This window comes from Eulemur rufifrons, chromosome 6 (assembly GCF_041146395.1).
Source record: "Eulemur rufifrons isolate Redbay chromosome 6, OSU_ERuf_1, whole genome shotgun sequence".
Lineage (NCBI taxonomy): Eukaryota > Metazoa > Chordata > Mammalia > Primates > Lemuridae > Eulemur > Eulemur rufifrons.
In genome coordinates, this window is record NC_090988.1 from 43201812 (window position 1) to 43225111 (window position 23300).

Consider the following 23300-nt stretch of genomic DNA (forward strand, 5'->3'; position numbering starts at 1 on the left):
TATTAAGGTGTAAATTAGTCTGTGAATGTTAGGGTGGAAACTTATTAGGTACTCACAGTGTGTTGGAGAAAGAATTCTCACACCAAGAGTAGAATAGTTTTAGGAAAGAATTTTCATTTTTCTTTCTTTCTTTTATTTTTTTTTTGAGACAGAGTCTTGCTTTGTTGCCCAGGCTAGAGTGAGTGCCGTGGCGTCAGCCTAGCTCACAGCAACCTCAAACTCCTGGGCTCAAGCGATCCTACCGCCTCAGCTTCCCGAGTAGCTGGGACTACAGGCATGCGCCACCATGCCCGGCTAATTTTTTTTCTATATATATTTTAGTTGGCCAGATAATTTCTTTCTATTTTTAGTAGAGACGGGGGTCTCGCTCTTGCTCAGGCTGGTCTCGAACTCCTGACCTTGAGCGATCCACCCACCTTGGCCTCCCAGAGTGCTTAGGATTACAGGCATGAGCCACTGCGCCCGGCCCATTTTACTTTCTCAAGAAAGAAATAAAAAACAGAGGGAGAGGAATATATAGGGAAAGAGACTGTGGCTATAGTAGTGAAGAAAAGGTAGAAGGTAGTGCTAGGCAGCTGAGGGAAAGTTGTTTGTTGTTTTAAAGGGTAAAAATGGCTTTTTTTTTTTTTTGTCTTTCTCTGCTTCAACAAGACTGATAACAGAAAGAGTGGTGAGATGTCAGGGAGCTCTTTATTTTTTTCTGTGAGGCTTACTTTTTCTGAGTCCTTGAAATTTGGTTTTTTGACAGGAATTGAGATAGAGAGCTGGAACGGGGGGTTCACACCCCTACTGTCCACTTAGGGCTTTTCAAGGCTGAAAAAGAACTCTTAGAAATAACAAGTTAGGTCACAGGTAAAATTAAACAAAGTAGTTGTGTTGTGAGTTTATTTCCCTTACTGTCTGTTAGATAGGTTATTATCCTCTATTAGGTAGGTTATTAGTAAGGCCACCTTTTAGTGAATCAGTGAAGGATTTTTTTTTTTTTTTTTTTTTTTTTGGAGATAAGAGTCTCAACCTGTCACCCTGGCTAGAGTGCAGTAGCATTATCGGAGCTCACTACAACCTCAAATTCCTGGGCTCAAGAGATCCTCTTGCTTTCCCGAGCAGCTGGGATTACAGGCGCAGGCTACTGTGCGCAACTAACTTTTTCTATTTTTCGTTGAGACAGGGTCTTGCTCTTGCTCGGGCTAGTCTCAAAACTCCTGACCTCAAGCAAGAACATATTTTTGAGTTAATTCTAATGGAAATTATATAAAAATACAACATCGTGTTTTTCACAGAGGACCCCCTAAACTTTAAAGATAAAATTTTAGCAGTTACATCTTATTTTGGACCATACTTTGTGATCCCTTACACAAAAAATTGGATACAGTAAGACATAAAACTGTTCATTGCATTTCCCAGACATTTGAACAGTTATGACTAGGGCAAATGTGCTTATGTGTGTGTAATTTCTTTTGGCTTAAATCTAATTTCAACTGTCATATTTTTTAAATACTTTCACATTTTTGCTAAATGAAAAAATGTTGCTGATGCTAATACTTCATATCAAAAGTTCAGAAACTTTTTTAGTTTCTGTTTAGTTTTTAGTTTAGTTCAGAAACTAGTTACTATTTCTTGGTGATTATCTGTTGTTTATATTTCTGTTCCCACCCAGGAAAAATTTTAAAGATTTGATCAGTGAAACAGCATTTGGTTAACCACTTAATTTGCCTAACAAATTGAATGTATCACCAGTTTTCTAGATTGAACAAAACAGTCTTATGTTATAAAAATTGATTGTGAGAGCAGTCGCAAGAAAGGATATCTTTCAAAAATGACCCTTTTGAAAGGGATGGTAACATTTGGCTAAGTGATTATATATTTATTTTTTAAAAAAACTAATATTTTTAGTTAAGTTCATTAGAAAATCTGACTTGAGTATCAGCATGGTTTTGGTATAGCCTAGTGAGTTCCTGTTTAGATGGGAACTTTATACCTCTGTGTTCTAATGGTGTAGGCCACTGGCTGAGTTGTCTGACTTGCTATAGAAGTGAACCCTAAGTGTCCTAATTTGAGTGAACTCAGCCTTTGGGAGGTCTATACAGGCTGGCGGCCTGTACAAGGAATATGAATATAAGGTTAATGAAACCATTTGATAACTAGTTACTTCTAAATTTTTTGGTACATTGGTGAACAGTTTCCCCAGAATACAAAAATACTGTTTCATATTTCACTATTTTTCTTATTGTTTTTGTTTTTAATTAGTTCTAAATTGAGGACTTGGATTAAATTGGCCAACTTGGTATATGTTTTAAAGTATCCTTATCCTTTACAAAAATTTAATTCTAGTCATAAATCTGTCACTTAGTGAGCTCCTGTAATCTTACCTATGGGAAGAGCCATGCCTGTGTAAATACAATTAACATTATCTTTATCTACTCAGACATTGTTTGTTGGAGGAGCATATGGAGTAATAAAAATGAGAGCATTTTTGTTTGTATATTGGTTCCATCCACTTTGTGTATCTGGAAAAGTGATTTTCATTTCTATGGTAGGCTTATTTTCTTCCCCTTAAATGCTAGAAATCCACATGAATTCTCACTCAGACCTAAAGCGACGAACTACATGCCATGTGGTACTCCTTTTTTTTTTTTTTTTTGAGTGTGGAGTTTAGAAATTCTTAAAAGGAAACATTTAAGAAGAATAAGAAGAAGGCACATTGGTTCTTATATTCTCAAGGTAAATAATTAAAAGAATATGTGTCCTCGTTTTGATACCTTTTTGATTGGTAAGGGAAATTGTTTCAGAGTTTTTGCTTTTTGAGAAATAGTATCTCTTGGATTGAGTGGGGAAAACAGTAGCTATTGAGATTCCTGTGATATGTGTGACTTCTGTTTGAAGCAGTTTTGCTTTTGGTTAGTCAGAGGTGGAGAAAACATTTTCCTTCCTGACTTGGAGCTCAAACTTGGAAGCATTTTAAGTTACTACTATAGTAGAAACATTGTGCAGAGGAAAATTACTGCATGGAGAAAATGGCTGAGTTAAAATACTCTGGGGAAGTAAATACTGCGGAGTTTGTGACTTTATTCTATAGTTTCTCCCCCCTAAGTAATATTTGTATAGCTTTGGTTTTACATTTGTTCTATCTGTATTCATAATCTCAGCCTGAATTCTTATTTCATTTTTCCTCTTATAGGTAAAGAATTATTTTTTATCTTCTGGAGTTATCCTTCAGTTTTTATGTGATCATTTCTAAGTCATACTATAATTTTTATTAAGCATTACAATAAAAACCTTTATTAGATCCTCTTTTAGTTGAAATTTTAAAAATTGCACATGTATTGTGCTCAGCTTTTCAACCTTTTGGGAATAACAGGTTGTATGAATAGTTGTAGAATTTAATCCATGTAAGAAATACCATTTTGCATGCTTTTTAAAAAAAGTCATTAAGAGTGTCAATGTACATATAAAAAAGAATGCATTCAGAAAATACTGTGAGTGATACTGGTATGCAAGGCACTATTCTAGGTCTTTGAAGTTATGACAGAAAACAAAATAGTCCTGCCCACATGGAACTTAACATTTTATTGAGAGAGAAAAACATTAAACAAATTAAGGTGAGTGAGGTGGTAATAAATGCTTTGGAGAGAAATAAAGCAGAGAAGGGAGAGTAATGAGGGTTTGGAGGTAGGGGAGCATCCTGAGGCTTTGTTTCTTTGTATAAATAGGTTAGTTTATCTGATGTGATGGCATTTGAGCAAAAATCTGTAGGAAGAAAGTGAAGGGAGCAAGCAGTGTAGTTATGTAGAAGAGGATTTTAGACAGAAGGAACAGTGCTAAGCACTTGAGGTAGGAGTGCTTCGCATATGGGAGGCATTGCAAAGGAGACATCAGTCATGCAGGAGGGAGAACAGATCATAGAGGGAATATAATAAAGATATAATACCTGTATATGTGTGTGTATATATATATAAAATAATGTAGTTGTTGAAACTGAAATCTGTACCCTTGGCTTCATTTCGGATCAGGCACTATCTGACTAATCCTAGCAGTTTACTTATCTCTGTCATGAAGAATATGGGAATTGCTAACAAAAATGTTTGCAGACTCCTGTTAAGGTCTCTCTAGTACAAGAGAATGATTTGGAAGTAAATGATTGTAATGTAGAGAAATAATTCTGTAGTGTAGAATTATATGCCAATTTTAGTCACTGTTAAGGGTACCTTAGTCTGTGGAAGACTTCACGGCGGAAGTACTTTTTGAAGAATGAGCAGGAATGGAAAGATTTGGGTGTAAAACAGCAAGGTGTATCACAGAAAAGTGTAAAGTGGTTCTGTGTTGGGGGCTAAGATGCAAGAAAGGAAGATATGGACAACGATGGAATATATTTTCCCCATCTTGTAAGCAATGGGAACATCATTGAAGTTAGGCAATGACAGTGTTGTAGATGATTCTGTGGCCACTTTAGAGAATGGTCTTGGGTGTAGGGTGAGTGAGACTCCAATTTTCGGGTATCATCAGAAGTGAGGAGGCCAATCAGATCTCATTGGGGACAACCTTAATTGTGGAGTACTGATTGTGCATTGCTGGATAATCTCCCTCTGCCTTGATAGTAAATGCCAGTAAAACCCGTCAGGCAGCATGATAATCCCCCTCTCCAATTTCTGAATTCCTCCAGGATAGGTGGCACGGCCTAGTTAAATAAATATGGTTTGAACTTTGGCTTTGGCACCAGTGATGGGATGGAGAGAAAAAGAGCAGATTTACTGTTAGGCTTAGGAGGTCAAAAAGACTTGGATACTGATGAGATCAAGATGTGGGGGGGGTGTGTGTGTGTGTGCGTATGTATCTATATATTATGTATATAGACATACACAGAAGTAGGTGCACCTTTGGGCAGTATTATGACAAATTTTGTGACAGGTTCGATTTTTGAAAAACAAGATTCAGAAGAGTAAAATTATTATTGATGCCATTATGAGGAAGTAGCCTACTATATTTAAAAATTGAATAGTTTATCAAGACAGTTTCTAGAAGGGTATAGAAGAAAAATTTAGGTACATAAAGATAAATATGGAGGGAAAGGAAGCTAGGAATATAGTTTCCTATAATTAAGTTCAGAACTTTACTACTGTGCTTGAAGTTCTAAAGGATTAAAAAATGAAGAAAATAGGCCTTGCCTTGAGTGGATTATATTTGGAATGAGAAATATTATATTATTATATTATATTTGGAATATGTTCAGTGCCATAGGACAAGTATAAAGTACTATGAAGATTTAGAGAAGGCAGAAATCAAATTCCATTTTTTACTATCAGAAGCTGAATGATATACCCCAAGTTGAACATACTGTTTAATTTTTGTTTCAAGTAGTCTTAACTGTGAAAGCCTTCTGTCAATCTGTCGTTCATGAGGCATTCTGTGGTTCATGAGGCATTCTGTTTGACTGTTTTGTTCCTTGTTCTTAAGGCATTGTTGGCCAGGGTACCTGCTTTTATCTAAAATGCATTTGCTTATCAAATGTTACTTTATATAATAATTGGACCTATTAAAGCACGCATTTTGAAAGATAATAAGCAGATAAATGTTCATAGTTACATTGACATTTCTTGCAGGTAATCAAGGCCAAGTTAGATCATTTTAATTCATATTTAATACACTGAAGATTAAAAGTGAACAAATTACTAATGAGTCATGAATAACTAATTTTTTTCCTTTATGGTAGTTATAGCTGAGATATTTATACATTATATTTTGTATCTATTTTAAAAGTAGGACAACTCATTTCTTTGTCTTCTCTATTCTCTAAATTGTATTTTGTGTTTTTTTCACTGAATTTGACAATGATATCTCTTAAGCAGATTGTAGGTAAAACTTTTAGGTCTGTTAACTTTTTTCAGTTTTGATGCTGAAATAGTTGTATATTAGACTATTTTATAGTAATACTTTTGACTTTGAAATGTAAAGTTGGAACTTACATTGCTTTAACTGTGTTAAGAGTAACACTGGGTAATAGAGTTCCTGGGTCATTCCTGATTTGGAATTCATGCAGTAAGAAATTTCAGTCCATTTTCAGTTTTGTTTATCAGTATTACCTCATTGATATTTAACTAATATCTGAGCTTATTCAGTAGAACTATAGGGAGAGAAGAATGAGAAATATGTTTTATGTACAAACTGAGATACTGCCCAATCACAGACCATATCTCTGCTCTGTTATCTTCCTGTTAGTGCAAACACAGCATTCTAGGGTAGATATTAATAAAGGTAGTTTGACCTTCAGGTTGTTTGTGCTTCTAATATGTATGATTTGTTTAAACAAATTTTATTTAAAGAAAAATTTTAAATTCAATTTCAAAGAGATGAATAATACCAGTATTGTAACTCTGAAGGTCTGTGAGTAGTAAGAAGACCAAAAGTTCCTTGAGGCCTTGAAATAATTCATTTTGGGGTGAATAAAGCACTTCAGAATGAATTACATCCTGAGGGAGTTTGATTTACTTTCTGGTATTATTGATCATTTATGTGATCCTAATTAGTATCCCACTTCTCAGGTAGATTATGGTGGTCTCAATTGCTCTCCTGAGAGATTTTTAACAACTTCTGCAAACTATCTATTGCTACTTCACTTTGTTAGATCTTTCACTTGTTATTATGCTAATCTGGCAATAACAATAAACGAAAACCAGAGAGTAAATTAATGTTTTTAAAATTTTTAATTTCAGACTTAATTCAGTGCACAAACGAGATGAATGTGAACATCCCACAGTTGGCAGACAGTTTATTTGAAAGAACTACTAACAGTAGTTGGGTGGTGGTCTTCAAGTCTCTTATTACAACTCATCATTTGATGGTGTATGGAAATGAGGTAAGCAGAATTTTTAGTTTATAAGTATACTGGTGTGATAACTGATTATTCAGGTCAATTCTCATTGAAATTTCAGGAATAGCTTCAGCAACCGAGTAATACAGGTAAAAAGGGCAAGGTGCCTAGCCAGAAATATAATTGTAGACCCTGTAATTTGAGGAAAGGTGGCCTGTAAGCCAGAAAGCAGAAAATGGGTCAGAACACAGAGGACTTTAATAATGGGATCAAGAAGAAAAGATTAATGCCTATAATCAACACTACTCTTTGTAGGCCTTGTTTATAGACTATATATTTGTCTGTATCCATTTGCTTTTGTATTATAGCACACTCAGATTTCTGTCGGATCTCTTATAGTTGTCTGAGGAAGCACTTTGCTTATTAGTTCAAGGCTGTGATACTGAGGATTCTGATGACATTTTGCTGAGAGGAACTGATTGAAGCGTGCCTTCTGTAGCAGAGAGGTGTGTCTGAACTCTTTGTTGTCCAAAAGGGTAAAAAATAAGACATGTAAGCTTTGCAGTTTTCTGTTTAGAGAGAATCATCTTGTTTTCCATGATGGTCTAGCAGCTAATAGTTTGGTTCTTAACCTTAAATATTTCCTCTGCTCAATACTTATTTGTAAAAACTAGGTAAATCTACATTGGTATGTGCCTTAGAAAAATGCAGCCTAGGAAGGTAGCCCTCATGGAGATAAAAAGGGACTTTAGTCATTGGTATTAGTCTTCTGAGCATATTATGACTTTCTGACATCCATCACTTCACTCATTATTTTGAGCTTTTCAGGTAAGAGACTCTACTCTCTTCTTTGACAGCTACTAACACAGCATTATTAAAGTTCAAAATTGAAGCAGGAATTTACCTACAACTTTATTATTCCTACAGATCTTATTGTTGGCACATTTTGGTGTTCCTTTCTGGTCCTTGTCCAAAAGTATTTGAATTTTTTAATAGCTATAATTATAATTTAGATAAAATATTATCTTTAGCTTTTTATATGCTATCATACTATCAACTTCACCATGTTCTGTATTCTTTATATTTATCATCTTTAATAATAACATAATTGATCATATATTCCAATTTTTTAAATTATTCCCCTTGCTGGAAATTTAGTTTTGATTATTCAATGTTAATACCACCATGTTGTGATTTCATTTGTAGTTTCTAATTTTTTAAAATGATTAACCAAAATGTTACCCGAAATGTGATTATTAAGTCAACAGATATGACTGTTTTTAGGACATATGTTACTCAGTTGCTTTCTAATTTGTTATAACAAGTTGACAGAACTAATAGAAATGTTTGGATATACTAGGTTAAGTTTAACTTGAAACATTTTGATCTTAACTAGGATATAGTTTCTGCTCTTATCAGGAATGTGTTTACTAAGAGCGTGATGATTTTATTCTAAAGAATTTTAGGTTTGTATGTATTTTTCTTGTGTGTGTGTTTGTGTGTAGTTTATTCTTTGAAAAGAAACCAATTATAATTCCAGATAAAGAGGCAAAATATCCATGGTGGCTTTCAGAGGCTATAAATATAAGGTGACAGTACTACAGGCAAAATGTTGATAAAGGCAAAACAGAGTTGACTGTCATTCCATAGAATTGACTCACGACAGAGAAAGGTAGCATTTTAGTGTGGTTTTTAGATAAACTCATGTTTTTATTTATTTATTTATTTTTAAATGTGTGTTTTTTTGTTTTTGTTTTTGTTTTTAAAGAGACAGGGTCTCACTCTGTTACCAGGGTGGAGTGCAGTGGTGTGATCCCAGCTGCAGGCACACATCATCAGGCCTGGCTAATGTTTTAAAATACTTTCTTAGTGACAGGATCTCATTATGTTGCCCAGGTTGGTCTCAAACTCCTGGTCTCAAGTGATCTTCTTGCTGTGGCTTCCCAAAGTGCTGGAATTACAGGTGTGAGCCACTATGCCAGGCCTGATGAACTCATGTTTAGCTTCCCTTAGACAGCTAAGGGAAATCCCATACTCAGCTTGTTTTTTATGCTGGTCTGTACAACTCTCAGATTTTCCCATTGGCAGGTGTCATTAATCTTTTAAAGGGCACGCATGGGATTTTACTATGCAATGGTGATGGGAATACCATAGAGCAGTGATTTTCAAACTATGTGGGAAAGGCGGGATGATTTCTTTACTCTCAGGGGACATTTGTCACAACTGGAAGGGATGCTTACTGGTACCTAGTAAAGGCCAGGGCTGCTTCTAAACATCTTGTCATGTACAGGACAATCCCCAACAACAAAGAATTATCTGGTTCAAACTGTCGGTAGTTCTAAGGTTAAGAAACTTGGCCACAGAGAAAAATCTCAAAAGCTTAAGGCCAAGTGGGCATTTTGTCATAGGCCCTTGATGTCAGTCTGCTAGGAGATCCTATACCATTGCCCATTTCCTGACTGGGTGACTTGAGCAAGTCATTTCTGTGAGCTTTAGTTTCCTTATCAATAATATGATAATGCCTTAATGAGTGAATAGAATTGATCAAGGCTCCTATTACAACATGAAAAGTTGCAGGTGATGAGTAAATGAAAATGTAGAGTTAAAAATTTGTAGATGAAATTGAAAAAAGGAAAATGTAGAGCCACGCATGGATTTATAAATAGTATAAGGTATTTGGACAAAATAATCTAAACCATAATCTTTAAACATTTTGTTATGAAAAATTTTGAACATACACAATAGTAGAGAGAATAGTATAGCAAATGCCTGTGTACCACAGCAAATGCCTGTGATTCAACATTTATCAGCATTTTGCCATTCTTTAAATGAGAGTTTTAGGGTGATGCATTCCTAATTACCTCTTATGACCCAAAATGGTGACCTGTGAAGCCTTGTTACTTGCCAGATTTGTGGCATGGTGCTTAATACCATTTTGAATATCATTGGGATGCTGTTGAGAACAAAACCAAAACTTGATTAAAGCCATATGTCTTACTAAATATTAGGAATGAAAAGGAAAATTTAGATTTATTATCTCTAAAGTCATGGATGAAATGGCCTGGTATTTACATTTATTCCTAGAATGCAGAGGTTAAGAAGAATCATCGTATCAAAGCCTATAAAATCATAGTCTCAATGTTGTCTTATATTTTAACACCTTTTTGAAACAGATTGTTTTAGAATAATGACAGAGCATGAGCCTTCAATTTACCAATTGGTTTTCAAAATCCTGGTTTGTTGGTTTGGGGTGATCTCAGGTGAACAAGATTGAGTTGTTAGGGTGATGGTGTACATCCTGGGTGATAGTAAGCCTCTGCACGCATTTGAAAAAAAAGAAAGGGAATCCTAAGGAGAAGTGAAGTTGAAAGGTCTTTCTGTGGCTGTTTTAGAGTTAAAAAAATGTGCTACGGTAAGCACTTTGGAGAGCATTTTGACAGTATTGAGAAGATGAACTTTTTACTTACATCCCACCCTAATAATTCACTCCTAAGTATATATCCTGAGAAACTCATATAATTGTGCATGGAGACCAAGAACAAAAATGTCAATAAAACATTGTTATTAATAGTGAAAATTAGGAAGAACTTAACTATCCATAAATAAAGAAATGAATTCATAGTGATGTATTAGTCCATTGGAATACTAAAACATCTTTTAAAATGAATGAACTAGACTAACATATAGTAAATGGATAAATCTTGGGAAAAAGTTGAGTTAAAAGTCACATTGCAAAAGAATATACTATGATATTTCTGTAAAATTAAACTAGAAAGCAAAATTAGGTATGGCTTATAGATAACTTATACATCTAGTTAAATTTTTAAAATATGTGGAAATGGTATGTACCTGCTTCAGAAGAGTAGTCACCTCTGAAGAGGGAGGGAGGGGAATGAAGTTGAAGGTGTGTGTCTTCAAAGGAGTCTATAATGTTTTAATTCTATAATAAGATCTGAAGTGAACATGTTAATATATTAATCTGGGCAAGGGGTAAGATGATCTCTGTAATACTGCTCTCTTATGTGGTTAAAAGTATTTTGTTTACAAAAAAGTCATAAAAATTTGGGACACCAGGTAGCTGTTTAAGATACAGGTGCCTCCTCTGGAAAGATACCTTTAAAATAAATAAAATACAGATACCACCTATCAGCTGTAGTCCTAATATGCTACAATGAAACCAAAATTACTGGTTCCAATTTAAAAGTGTGTATTCCCTTTTAAAATTTTGACTTTAATAAATTCTCATGCTAGTGAAGAATGTGTATTATGCTTTTAGGTTTGGTATTTAGTTCATGGGAGGAATGAGGATGAGAAATTTAAACTAGATAAGCTCAATGGAATGTGTTAACCATAACTTTTCCTCCTAATTTTCAAATTAGAGTTTGTGAGATGTCAGTACCTTAATTTGATGTAATTATTTGTTTGTTTTTTTCCAGCGTTTTATTCAGTATTTGGCTTCAAGAAACACGTTGTTTAACTTAAGCAATTTTTTGGATAAGAGTGGATTGCAAGGTAAAGATAACTTACTTGTTATTGAAAATCAAAAGAGTGATTTCCATGGTGATTACTGTAGAATTTAACTCTTTTAGACCTCATATTTTAGTGAAAGTTGTAGGAAAGAAAAAACTGTCTTAATTTGAAGATTACAATTGATTTTACTATCTGACACCCAAAGCTTGTGGGGAGGCAGTACAGGTTAGTTATATGAGAGCATGGACTCTGGCGCTGGACTGCCTTGATTTGAATCCCCTCTTCACTGCTTACCAGCTATGTGAACTTGAGCAATTTACTTCACCTCTCTGCGTCTGTAGAATAGAATAATGATAGTACCTACCCAATAAGGTTCTCATGAAGGCAAACCTAGTTAATTACTATAAAGTGCTTAGTAACAATGCCTGGCATATAAGAAACACTATGTAAGTATCTACTTTCATTGTTATTGTTGTATTATTTTATGCTTCCTTTCAAGAACTGTAGTTGTAATAGTATATGTTTTAGTAGCTAAGGTGAATATAGTTTATTTATCTGAATTTCTCATTGATACCCATACCTGTTACTTTTTAAAAAAATTTTACTCTTACTTCGGTAACTTGAAATTGCCATAATCTGGTTGTAGCCATCTATGCACATTCTGTCTTAATGGGATCTGTTGAACTTAGTTCCAGAACTAGGCTGTTAGCATTATAGAATGTCAGCTTCAGGAAGAACCTCATAAAGCAGCCGTCTCCAACCTTTTTGGCGTCAGGGACCGCTTTCACAGAAGACAGTTTTTCCGCAGACCAGTAGGGGGGGAGAGGGGCATGATTTCTGGATGATTCAGGTGTGTTACATTTATTGTGCACTGTATTTCTATATATTATTACATTATAATATGTAATGAAATAATTATACAACTCACCATAATGCAGAATCAGTGGGAGCCCTGAGCTTGTTTTCCTGCAACTAGATGGTCCCATCTGGGGTTGATGGGAGACAGTGACTGATCTGACAGGGGCAGAGCTCAGGCCATGATGGATGCAAGCAGTGGGGGGCAGCTGTAAATACAAATAAAGCTGCTCACCTCCTGCTCTGTGCCCCCTGTGGGTTGGGGGGGGTACTGCAGTCATAAAGGATGTACCAAACGATTTGGGAATATTCAACAGTCGAGGCTCAATCTGGGAAATAAATGCCTTTAGAGAAGGTGAGATTTGCTGGGCTCTGAAAGATGAGGAGACGAATTGGCTTAAGCACAGGAACACAGATAGACGTGGGTGTGAAAGTACATGGAATATTTAAGATTCATAGAGCAAATGAGTATGAATAGAATGTATGAATGGTATATTAGAGAACATGTAGTGGCAGATAGCCCTTGAGAAGCTGTTCAGAGCCAAAAAATCAGGCAAAGAAGATTTTGGTAGAGTTGGGATTTTATAATGCTTCGGGAAACTATCAAAGTTTTGAGTAGAGGGAAGAGGGGAGAGGGAGGGAGTATGTGTTACAAAGAAAGCATCATAGCTCAGTCAAGTTGCATCCCAGTGAACCATGTCCTGAAGATGCTGAGACTGTTCTAGTCATCATTCTGGTCATCTAGTGGAGAGGTGATGAGGAACTGAACTGTGGTTCTTGTGGAGGTAAAATCAATGGAATTTAGTGCCTGGCTGCCTTTGGGTTAGGAGCTGTCCAGTTCAATCCTTGTCTCATATTGGCAGGTGGAATTACTATCTAGAATGAATTTCATGCCCTATCTTCCAGACATCAGGTAGGCCAGTCACCTATACTTTGGACCCAGTGTTACAAAATTCATTATAACAAGAGTTACAGTGGTCTAAATAAGAAAAATAAATAAATAAATAAACATTAGGCCCCCAGCCCTTTTTTGAAATAAAATCTTAAACAGAAGCCATATATGTATACATAATAGATAAAAATGGAGCTTCTCTGTTTTCAGGGCCATGGAAGAAACTGCCTGCTCAGACTTTTATTTCTACTTCCTTCCTCCTTTCTCAATTATTTGAACTTTAAAAGTCTGTGAAAAATAATATACAAAGCACTGCTCTAGAGCAGTTTTTGCTTATGTCTCAGTAGGCTTTTTGTGTCTTATTAACTTATAATTTCCCATTTTCTTTCTCTTTCGCTTTCTCTTTCCCTCCCCTCCCCTCCCCTCCCCTCCCCTCCCCTTCCCTTCCCATTTTCCCTCTCTCTTACTCTGTTCTTTCTTTCTTTCTTTCTTTTTTTTTTTTTTTTTTGAGACAGAGTCTTGCTCTGTTGCCCTGGGTAGAGTGCAGCGGCATCATGATAGCTCACTGCAACCTCAAACTCCTGGGCTTAAGCGAGCCTCCTGCCTCAGCCTCCAAAGTAGCTGAGACTACAGGCATGCACCATGATGCGTGGCTAATTTTCTATTTTTAGTAGAGATGGGGTCTTGATTAAGCTGGTTCCCATTTTCTTAAGCTATTACAGTGATATCATTTTAAGAATTTCATTCCTTTTATGTAAAGGACGGTTTTTAGGGCTTCTTTTTTCTTTTTTAAGCTCATATTCTAAAGAGATTATAAAGATAAAACTAAACAGTAGTTAAAAGCATATAATTCAGTGGTGTTTTTGAAAAATAATTTTGATTGCTGATGTATTCTGTGGGATGGAGTCTGGCACATTAAATGTATATTGGATATTATATTGAATGTATATGGTCATAAGTAAACTTATAATCTAGTGAGTGGGGCAGACATTGTGTACAGCTAATAGCTTGGAGTTGTACTTGGGGTATGAATAATATGGGAGCACAGAGGGTTCAAGGAATGTTTCAAAGAGGTTGAGCCTTGAAAGGAGAGAGAGGTATTTCTTCTATCAGAGTGGATGGGATAGAGTGGATAGTCAGAACAGTATGAACCAAAGAGCTGAGGAATGTGAATATGTAACACATGATAAAAGTTTACTAGTAGGTATGAGGCTGTATGAAAGCAGTAATTATTTTCTGTTTTGTTTACTGAGCTTTTTCCAGCGGTACTTAGTAGACACTCAGTAAATATTTGCTGAATAAACGAACTGGTGATGATGTTAAAGTCCAGTTACTTCCTTCATAGTTTTTGGTTGCTTTGGTAGGTATTCTCACTTTAAAGTAGTAGAGATCATCAAGTAAAGTTGACTTTGTTACATGAAGATGAGTTAAAATGAAATAGACCCACTTTTCAATGAGGAGCAAAACTTTATAGGCTTCCTTGAGCCAGGTGATAATTAAAATACAAGGTTTTTGGTGTTTTTTAAAAATAATATTTTCTTAATGTTGTTGAAGTTTTTAAATCTCATTGTGATGAAACAAAATCTTAGAATGATTTTTGTATCGACTTAGAAAGTTTTATTGAAAACATTTGTATAATTGTTTTTTGTTATGCCTTAACAAATTAACTGCCATGTGAGTTGTATTTAACTAACACTAATTTTGAGCCCAGGGTCTTGAGAAGCATATGTAACTGTAGTTGGTTTGTGAAAATCTTACTTGTTGATTTTCTTATTGTTACAATTAATATTGACAATTTAATTGCATATAACTCACTTACAGAAAACAATAAAAAATATCAAATTTTTCATTAAATTAGAAAGGATCGTTTTGTTCTTGAAGTTTTTGTTCTGTTTTCATACTAAAACACTGTGGCCCCAAAGAAAATTTTTTTTTTTTCTAGTGTGGCTGTCAATGTGTTAAACCTTGCATATTGCCATTTCTTTCATTATAGTAGGCAATAATTTTCCATACTTTTTATAAGGTTGGCACCTATAAGTTATGGTTCTAAATAGTACACAGCTAAATATTTTATTAGTATTAAATATGAAAATTATATAGAGTTGCTTGCTGATTTGAGGAATGGGATTGTATTAATAGTTCCTTAGAATGTTAAATTGGAGTTGTAAGGTTAAGTTGTGTAAGAAAACATGTTTTTCCAATTCCTGGTAAATAAAGTATAGGAATGTTGATCAGAAGCAAAAGAGACTTCCTATTTTAGTGAAATCCTAAGGGAAAAGATCTTTAAAACCATATACAACATATCCCATTTAAAAATTGCGGTCTTAGAGAATTTAACATAATAAGATATTAATCATTAGTTACTTAATTTACATCACTAAATTGAGTTGGAATATCAAAACATTATTGCCATTGGATAAAATAAGTTGTTTTTCTGGACAAATTGTTATATTCACCATTTATGAAAACTTTTATTCCTTTTTTTTTTTTTTTTTACAGGATATGACATGTCTACATTTATTAGGCGATATAGTAGATACTTAAATGAAAAAGCAGTTTCATACAGACAAGTTGCATTTGATTTCACAAAAGTGAAGAGAGGGTGAGTTAAGCTTTCTCTTTTTTTGATATCAAATGGATTTGAATATTTAAAAATATAAAACAGGAATTATTTAAGGGATGGGGAAAAAACAGGAATTATTAGATTATGAATTATGAAATTTTAGCCAGTTTTAAAAGAACTTCATATTTCTTTTTTTTATTTGTATAAATTTAAGGGGTACAAATGCAGTTTTGTTACATGGATATATTGCATAGCGGTAAAGTCTGGGCTGTTAGGGTGTCTATCACCTGAATAATGTACTTTGTCCCCATTAAGTAATTTCTCATCATCCACTGCCCCACCCACCCTCAACTCTTCCTAGTCTGCAATCATTTGTACACACCATGTACATGTGTTCACATTATTTATTAATAGCTCCCACTTATAAGTGAGAACATGTGGTATTTGACTTTCTGTTTTTGAGTTGTGTCACTTAAGGTAATGACCTCTAAACTGGTCACAGTACAGCTCATGCCTATAATCCTAGCATTTTGGGAGGCCAAGGTGGGAGGATCACTTGAGGTCACGCGTTCAAGACCAGCCTGTGCAATATGAGAAGATCTCCGTCTCTACAAAAAATAGAAAAAAGTTACCTGGGTGTGGTGGTGAGCACCTGTAGTCCCAGGTACTAGGGAGGCTGAGGCAGGAGGATCACTTGAGCTCAGGAGTTCGAGACCAGCCTGAGCAAGAGCGAGACCCTATCTCTACTAAAAATAGAAGCAAATTAGCCAGACAACTAAAAATACATACAAAAAATTAGCCGGGCATGGTGGCACATGCCTGTAGTCCCAGTTACTTGGGAGGCTGAGGCAGTAGGATCGCGTGAGCCCAGGAATTTGAGGTTGCTGTGAGCTAGGCTGACGCCACAGCACTCTAGCCTGGGCAACAGAGTGAGACTCTGTCTCAAAAAAAAATGTAAAAACATAAACTAATAAAAATTCAGGCAATGTAGCAACCTAACTTGTAGGAAATGTTAACATTTCAGTGTATCTAATCTTTTCTTTGTGTGTAAATAGAAATAAAAATTATGTAAAAATTGGATCACATTCTTTGAATGCTACTCACGCCCCCACAGACAGATGCATGTACACATAGATCCATCTCATTGTTATGAGTGATTATAGAATTTTTTGAGATGTACGTTTGATTTTTTATCTTACAAAAAGAATGGATTGACCATTCTTTTACATATGATTGCATTCTAAAGTAGTTTTCCTGTACAATAAATTCTTAGAATTGGTGAGTCATAAGATACGTATACATTTAACATTTTAATAGAAAACACCAAATTACCCTTTTTAAAAGTTATACCAAATTATTGACTTAAATAAAGTTATAAATACCTCTTTTTCTGTATTCTTCCATCATCATGGAAATGGATCTCAGGTGTTCATTTTATTACTGCTTGATGAATAATTGAATAAATGGTGATACTGAGCCCTTCTCTTTTTTAAAATTCATTCATGCTTTGTTAATTGTCTTTTGATGCCCTTTGCCCATTTCTTTATTGGGTTTTTCATTCTTTTTATTGTCTTGAAAAATGGTAAGAATTCACAGGCTTTTTCAGTCAGATGAATCTAAGTTTGAATTCTAGTTTCATTCCAATTAGATGAGGGACTTTAGACAGATACTTTAGCCAGTTTTCTGACTTTTAAAAAATAATGTTATTTTGAAGTAATTTCACTTCAGAAATGTTGTAAGAATATTACAGAGAATTTCCTGTACACTTTACTCAGCCATTAACATTTTGCCATATTTGCTTAATCATATTTTCTGTCTCTCTGTATACACACACACACTTTTTTCTCCCCAGAACCATTTAAGAGTGGGTTATATACCTCTAGCCTTTTTATAGTTTATATCCCTTAATACTTCAGTGCATATTTCCTAAGAACAACTATCTTTTATTACATATCCATCAGCTTGCTAACTTTTTTCACATGGTACACAGACTGATACTATTTATACAGGATACTGGGATAAATGGAGAAGAGTGCTTGAGGCTTAATGGTTAAAGCAGCAGTCCCCCACCTTTTTGGCGTCAGGGGCTGGTTTCATGGAAGACAGTTTTCTACAGATGGGGGCAGGGAGTGGGAAGGGGGAGGCAGAGCGCAGGCAGTGATGCACAGCGGCCCGGTTTCTAACAGGCCTGGGAGTTGGGGACGTTGGGGCTAAAGGATCAGTATCTTGGAACACATAAAACGCTTTTCTACCATACTTGTATACTGTGGCACAATTGGGAAGCCTCGACTTAAGCTCTGAGTTACTTCATCTGTAAAATGATGATGATATTAATGGTATTTATCTATTAGGATGATCGTGAGAATTAAATGAAATATTATATGTAATGCTCAACGCATAAACACTCAACAAATTAGCTCTTTGTGTGTTAGTAAATTATCATGGGATACAAGTATTTTTCCCTGTTTTTTAACATTGTTAAAAGCTTTAAAACCTTATGTGATCAAAGTTGTTATCTTTATCTTTGTGGCTTTTATCTTTCAAGCAAGCTCAAAGTGAGCTACCTTAGAATGCTCAGTTACCTGCTGATGTTTTCATCAGATATATTTATGGATTCAGTGTTTTATATTTTAATCTTTGATTTACTCTACCTTGGTTAAAAAAAAGTAAGGTAGAAGCCAACTGTCATTAAATAGAAATACAGGATATTGAAAAATCAAAATGAATTATTACCAGATAATGGTTAAATGGCCTTTTTTTTTTTTTTTTTTTTTTTGAGATGGAATCCCGCTCTGTTGCCCTGGCTAGAGTACAGTGGCGTCATCACAGCTCACTGCAACCTCAAACTCCTGAGCTTAAAGGATCCTCCTGCCTTAGCCTCCCTAGTAGCTGGGACTACAGGCGAGGGCCACCACACCTCGGATAATTTTTTTCAATTTTTTCGGTAGAGATATGAAGTCTTGCTCTTTCTCAGGCTGATCTCAAACTCCTAAGCTCAAGTGATTCTCCTGGCTTGGCCTCCCAGAGTCCTAGGATTACAGGCGTGAGTCATCGCTGCCTGGCCCTTTTAGATGGCTTTTCACTCATATATAATTCCTTCTTTCTGTAAAAGCCCTCTTTTGTTATTCTGGCAAATTCTTAGGCATTCTTCAAGAATTTGTTTAAACATCATTTCCTTGAGAAAGCCGTATTTGTGTTGTTAGATTGTATCTGACACTGTCACTTTCATGAGGACATTATACTCTAGTTCATATTTATATCTTCAGAACTTGTTACAGTGTCTAAACATAGTATAAGCTTAATAATTTTTGAAAAGATGACTAGATGAGTTTATAAACAGCACATTACATGGTTCTATGAAAAATAGATTGAGTAAATTGCCTGTGGGTTTATCTTTTCATTTGTTTGTTAAACACTGGTCCCTTCATTTTCTTTTTGTTTAACATTCCATTTTTTGGTAGTATTCATCATGTAGAATTACTTTATGTTATAAATTTGTATAGTCCAAAGTGATAAGACATGGTTGTATAACAAGAAAAAGCAGGAACGATCCAGATATTGTTTATGAACAAGTACATGGAAGGTAAACCTTTAATCCATTGTTCTCTTGTATTTGGGAAGCAAGTATCTGAATTTAATTATAATCCATTTAAGAAATCATAAAAGCCTATACATAGAGTATATGAATTGTCGTGCATTTGGTCTGAATCATTTTCAAGTATTTGAGTTTGTAAATTATTTTTTTTGAATTTTAATATAAGTATATGATATCATAAGCATATGATAAGATTTTTCTAATTTGAGACATTTAAAGTTTTCTGAGAAGAAATGATTTGAAGGCTAGTGGGGAGGAAGGAATTGAAAATGTTTCTGAAGTGGCCGGCATAAATTACCAAGAAGGTAGCACCTTTTACTGGTGAGAGTTTTAAGGGTTGTATAGGGTGTAGTGACAAAGAACTAAGGATTTAATTTAGAAATACTAGTTTTGAGATGCCTGTAATTAATACAGGCTGAGATATCAAGTAAGCAATTAGATATATTAACTTGAAAGTTGAGAGTTCTAGTATGGGAATAGAAATATGTCAATGGCATTTCAGTAATTTTGGCCTTGAGAATGACAGATAACTCAGGGAGCGTGAGTATAGAATGAGAGGAGAGGGCCCAGAAACACCTTGAGGTATACCAACATCTATTTTGGAGGATGGGTAGAGGATGAGGAGCCAATAAAAGAGACTGAACAAATGATAGTGAGGTGGGAAGAAAATGAAAGAGAGGTATAATGGATGGTAAGAGAGTATTTTAAAAATGAGGGAAACTTTTGAATGATGCTGAAAAGTCTAGTCAGATAAAGTAAAGTGCCCATTGGAGAGGCAATATGGAATTTCTAGATTAAAGTAGGGAAGTTTAACTGGGGTGTTAGGAGTGGACCTCATATCAGAATGAACTAAAAAATGAATGGAAAGTGAGGAAGTGTCAACTCTTTTGAAAAGTATATTTGGCTCTGCAAGGGAAGTGGTAGCTGGATGGAAAGTGGGAATAAGTGGAGTGTGTGTGTGTACGCGCATATTTAAAGAATGGTGCTCCTAGAGCCTGTGTTTGCATGTTTATGGGAATGATCTAGTATAAAAGAAGAGATTAACGAGCTGTGCTGGTCAGTGTGGCAGTTACTTGCCACGTGTGGCTATTGCGATGATTAAGATGAAATAAAAAACAGTTCCTCAGTTGCATCATATTTCAGATGCTCAAAAGCCACATACGGCTAGTCCAGCCTCCCATATTGAATGGTGCAGATATAGAACATTTTCAGTATTGCAGATAGCTCTGTTGGACAGTGCCATGTTATAGAAAGGAAGGATAAGCAGATTGGCTGTGACAGAGTGGGATCCAGAAGACCTGTGTGAGGTGATTCATTTGATAGAAATGTTTCCTCCATTGTAACAGGAGCAGACCAGATAGATGTAGTTTGGATGGCAAGAATGCTAGTCTCTTTTTGTTGTTTTCTATTGCTGAATGAAATATTTTGAGAGTTATGAGCTGAGAGTTTGTGTGTTGGGTGTGGAGAGTCAGGGATGGAGGATTAGAAGAAAGAGATTTGAAGATGTTTAGGAGAGAAGTTCATTAGAGAAGGCTAAAATGCTGGCAATATTGTGTACTCAATTGAGGTTGATGGTCATGAAATTTTAGTTTTGCCAGTTTGCCCATTTTTATGGTTTTCTTTACTAGCACTCAACTGTGTGTACAAGCATGGATAAATTAAGTCTTTGCTTAGCCAGGATTGTGAATTTGCCAGATGACTGAAACGGAAAAAGAGAGGTGCAATAAAGTTAAGGGTATTTGCAAAGCAGCGATTATAATAATGGTCTGTGGAATTCTAAGCTAGATGAAGGAACTTAAAAATGAGAAGGGATCAACGTGGGTAGTGGTAGAGTTGTTAAATTGAAGTTTTTGGATGACATCAAATAGTTTTTACTATGGGAATATTTGACCAAATCGGTTGGAAGGTTAAAAGAATAGGAGAGTAAGGTGTCTGCATAAGTTGAATTTTGTCTTTTTTTAATTTATTGGTGAGAGATGGGATGATGTAGTTTCTGGAGTCAGTAAGTTTAGTATCAGAGCCATGTAGATGTTGAAGTTAACCAAGAAAGACTGAGCCAGTGTTCAAGTGTTCTGTGATGAAGAAGTGACCAGAGGTCAAAATATGACTTCAGCAAGAAGAGAGAAGGAACATTAGAAGGTAACTAATAGTGACTGATAAAATGAGAGTGTGATGTGTATGAGAATAAAGAAAGTGTTGTAAAGAAGAAACTTACCTCAAATCCTTAGTATAATACCAAGCCTGTTACATGGTAAGCACTTAATATACCTTTTATCTAGTGTTTTTTGGTACCAGTTTTGAAAATTTCCAGTTTATTTGATACTGCTTGTATTTCTTTATCTTTAGAAATCTCTAATCTGTTTGGAAATATTTAACAGAATATTAAATATAGTACTCTGGCTGGGCTCAGTGGCTGAACATCTGTAGTCTCAGCACTTTGGGAGGCTGAGGCAGGAAGACCACGTGAAGCCAGGAATCAGAGACCAGCCTGGGCAACATAGGAATATCCCGCCTCTACAAAAAATTTTAAAAGCTCCTGGGAAGGGCTGAGGCAGGAGGATTGCTTGAGCTCAAAAGTTCGAGGCTATAGTGAGCTGTGATCATGCCACCGCACTCCAGCCTGGGCAACAGAGTGAGACCCTGTCTCTTTAAACAAACAAACAAACAAACAAACAAACAAATGAAAAACCAGTCCTTGTTTAATAGCCAGATTAGAAAGGTTAGAATGACTTGATAAAATTGTTCTTTATTTTGTAATGAAGTGGTTTTAGTTATAATTTTCTGTATTACAAGCCATTGCTGCTTGAATCATGAATAAAATACTTTAAATAAAGCAGTGCTCCAAGACTTGAGTTCAACTTCTGACTGTACAGTGTTTAACTGTGATGTGACCTTGAGGCAAATGATCTTTTTTTATTTGTAATTAAATTGGTCCAGCTGCTCTTTACACATGAGTGGTTGGTTGTGAGGATCAGCTGATTCCCTCATGTGAAAAGTACACTATTTCCCTGACTGTATAACGTAAACTTTTGTTTTTATGTCTCATGTTTTACATCTTCTTATTCTTTTTTAGTTTTAAATGAGTACCTTGATATTGGAGATACAGTGTTGCCTATTTTTGTTTTTTCTGTATAATCTCTGCTTGAGGTTTCAGATTCAATAATGACTTAAAAATATGTGACATTTCATGGCAGCTTTGTTCTCTGTTGAAGTAGAGAACCAGATGGTAGTTAAAAGTGTAAACTTAATAGCAAATTCAATTGTTTCCTTTTTTTTTATAACAGCGCTGATGGAGTTATGAGAACAATGAACACAGAAAAACTCTTAAAAACTGTACCAATTATTCAAAATCAAATGGATGCACTTCTTGATTTTAATGTAAGTTGTTTATGTTTATGATGTTAAAAATTAGATTATTATAACTCATAATAGTATTTATTCTCAAATTTCATAGACTCTAGATTTCGCTTTAGTATCTTGCTTGGCTAAGGATTTTCTGTAAAAGTGGTTCTATTACTTGAACCAGTTGCCAGCTTTGTCATTTGTTTGTAGTATGTTAGAAGTTAACATTTTCAACTCTGTTCTTTTCTTTCTTTCTTTTTTTTGCCATCTATCTTAAGATGTTTTATTTTAGAGATTATAAGTGTCAGTGAATGGAACAGTGACAATTTCATGCTGAAATTAATTCTTCCTTTAAATTGAACTAACTGCTTTAAGCTTCTTCAGAGCAGGAACTAGTTCTGCTTTGTTCTCTGTTAATTTGAAGTTAGTCTTTTTGTCAGTGGCATTTAAAGCATAAGGTTATCTCATGTTATTTTCTGATTTTTCCCCAGGTTAATAGCAATGAACTTACAAATGGGGTAATAAATGCTGCCTTCATGCTCCTGTTTAAAGATGCCATTAGACTGTTTGCAGCATACAATGAAGGAATTATTAACCTGTTGGGTAAGTACTGCTATAGCCTAATGACATTTTATTTTGTGTCATATGAATAAATAATATTGACTGAGTTGTTACTTAAAGCTACTGAAAAATTCATTATATTATTCATTCATTGTAACAATTAATTTGGGGAAAAGAAATTTATGCCTAGTTATATATGCAACTGATTACTTATTTT

The 23300-nt window shown here is 35.0% G+C and overlaps 1 protein-coding gene across 14 annotated transcripts in view; it reads left to right on the forward strand.

Moving 5' to 3' along the window:
* The window catches only part of PICALM (phosphatidylinositol binding clathrin assembly protein), a 98441-nt gene that overhangs the window by 25381 nt on the left and 49760 nt on the right, over nt 1-23300 (forward strand). For all 14 annotated transcript variants that reach the window (XM_069470973.1, XM_069470964.1, XM_069470967.1 and 11 more), the window contains exons 2-6: nt 6708-6850; nt 11242-11317; nt 15522-15624; nt 22465-22558; nt 23014-23125. In XM_069470973.1, the coding sequence (XP_069327074.1) occupies nt 6731-6850; nt 11242-11317; nt 15522-15624; nt 22465-22558; nt 23014-23125 (505 nt within the window). In that variant the 5' untranslated portion in view covers nt 6708-6730. The remainder of the gene's footprint in view (nt 1-6707; nt 6851-11241; nt 11318-15521; nt 15625-22464; nt 22559-23013; nt 23126-23300) is intronic.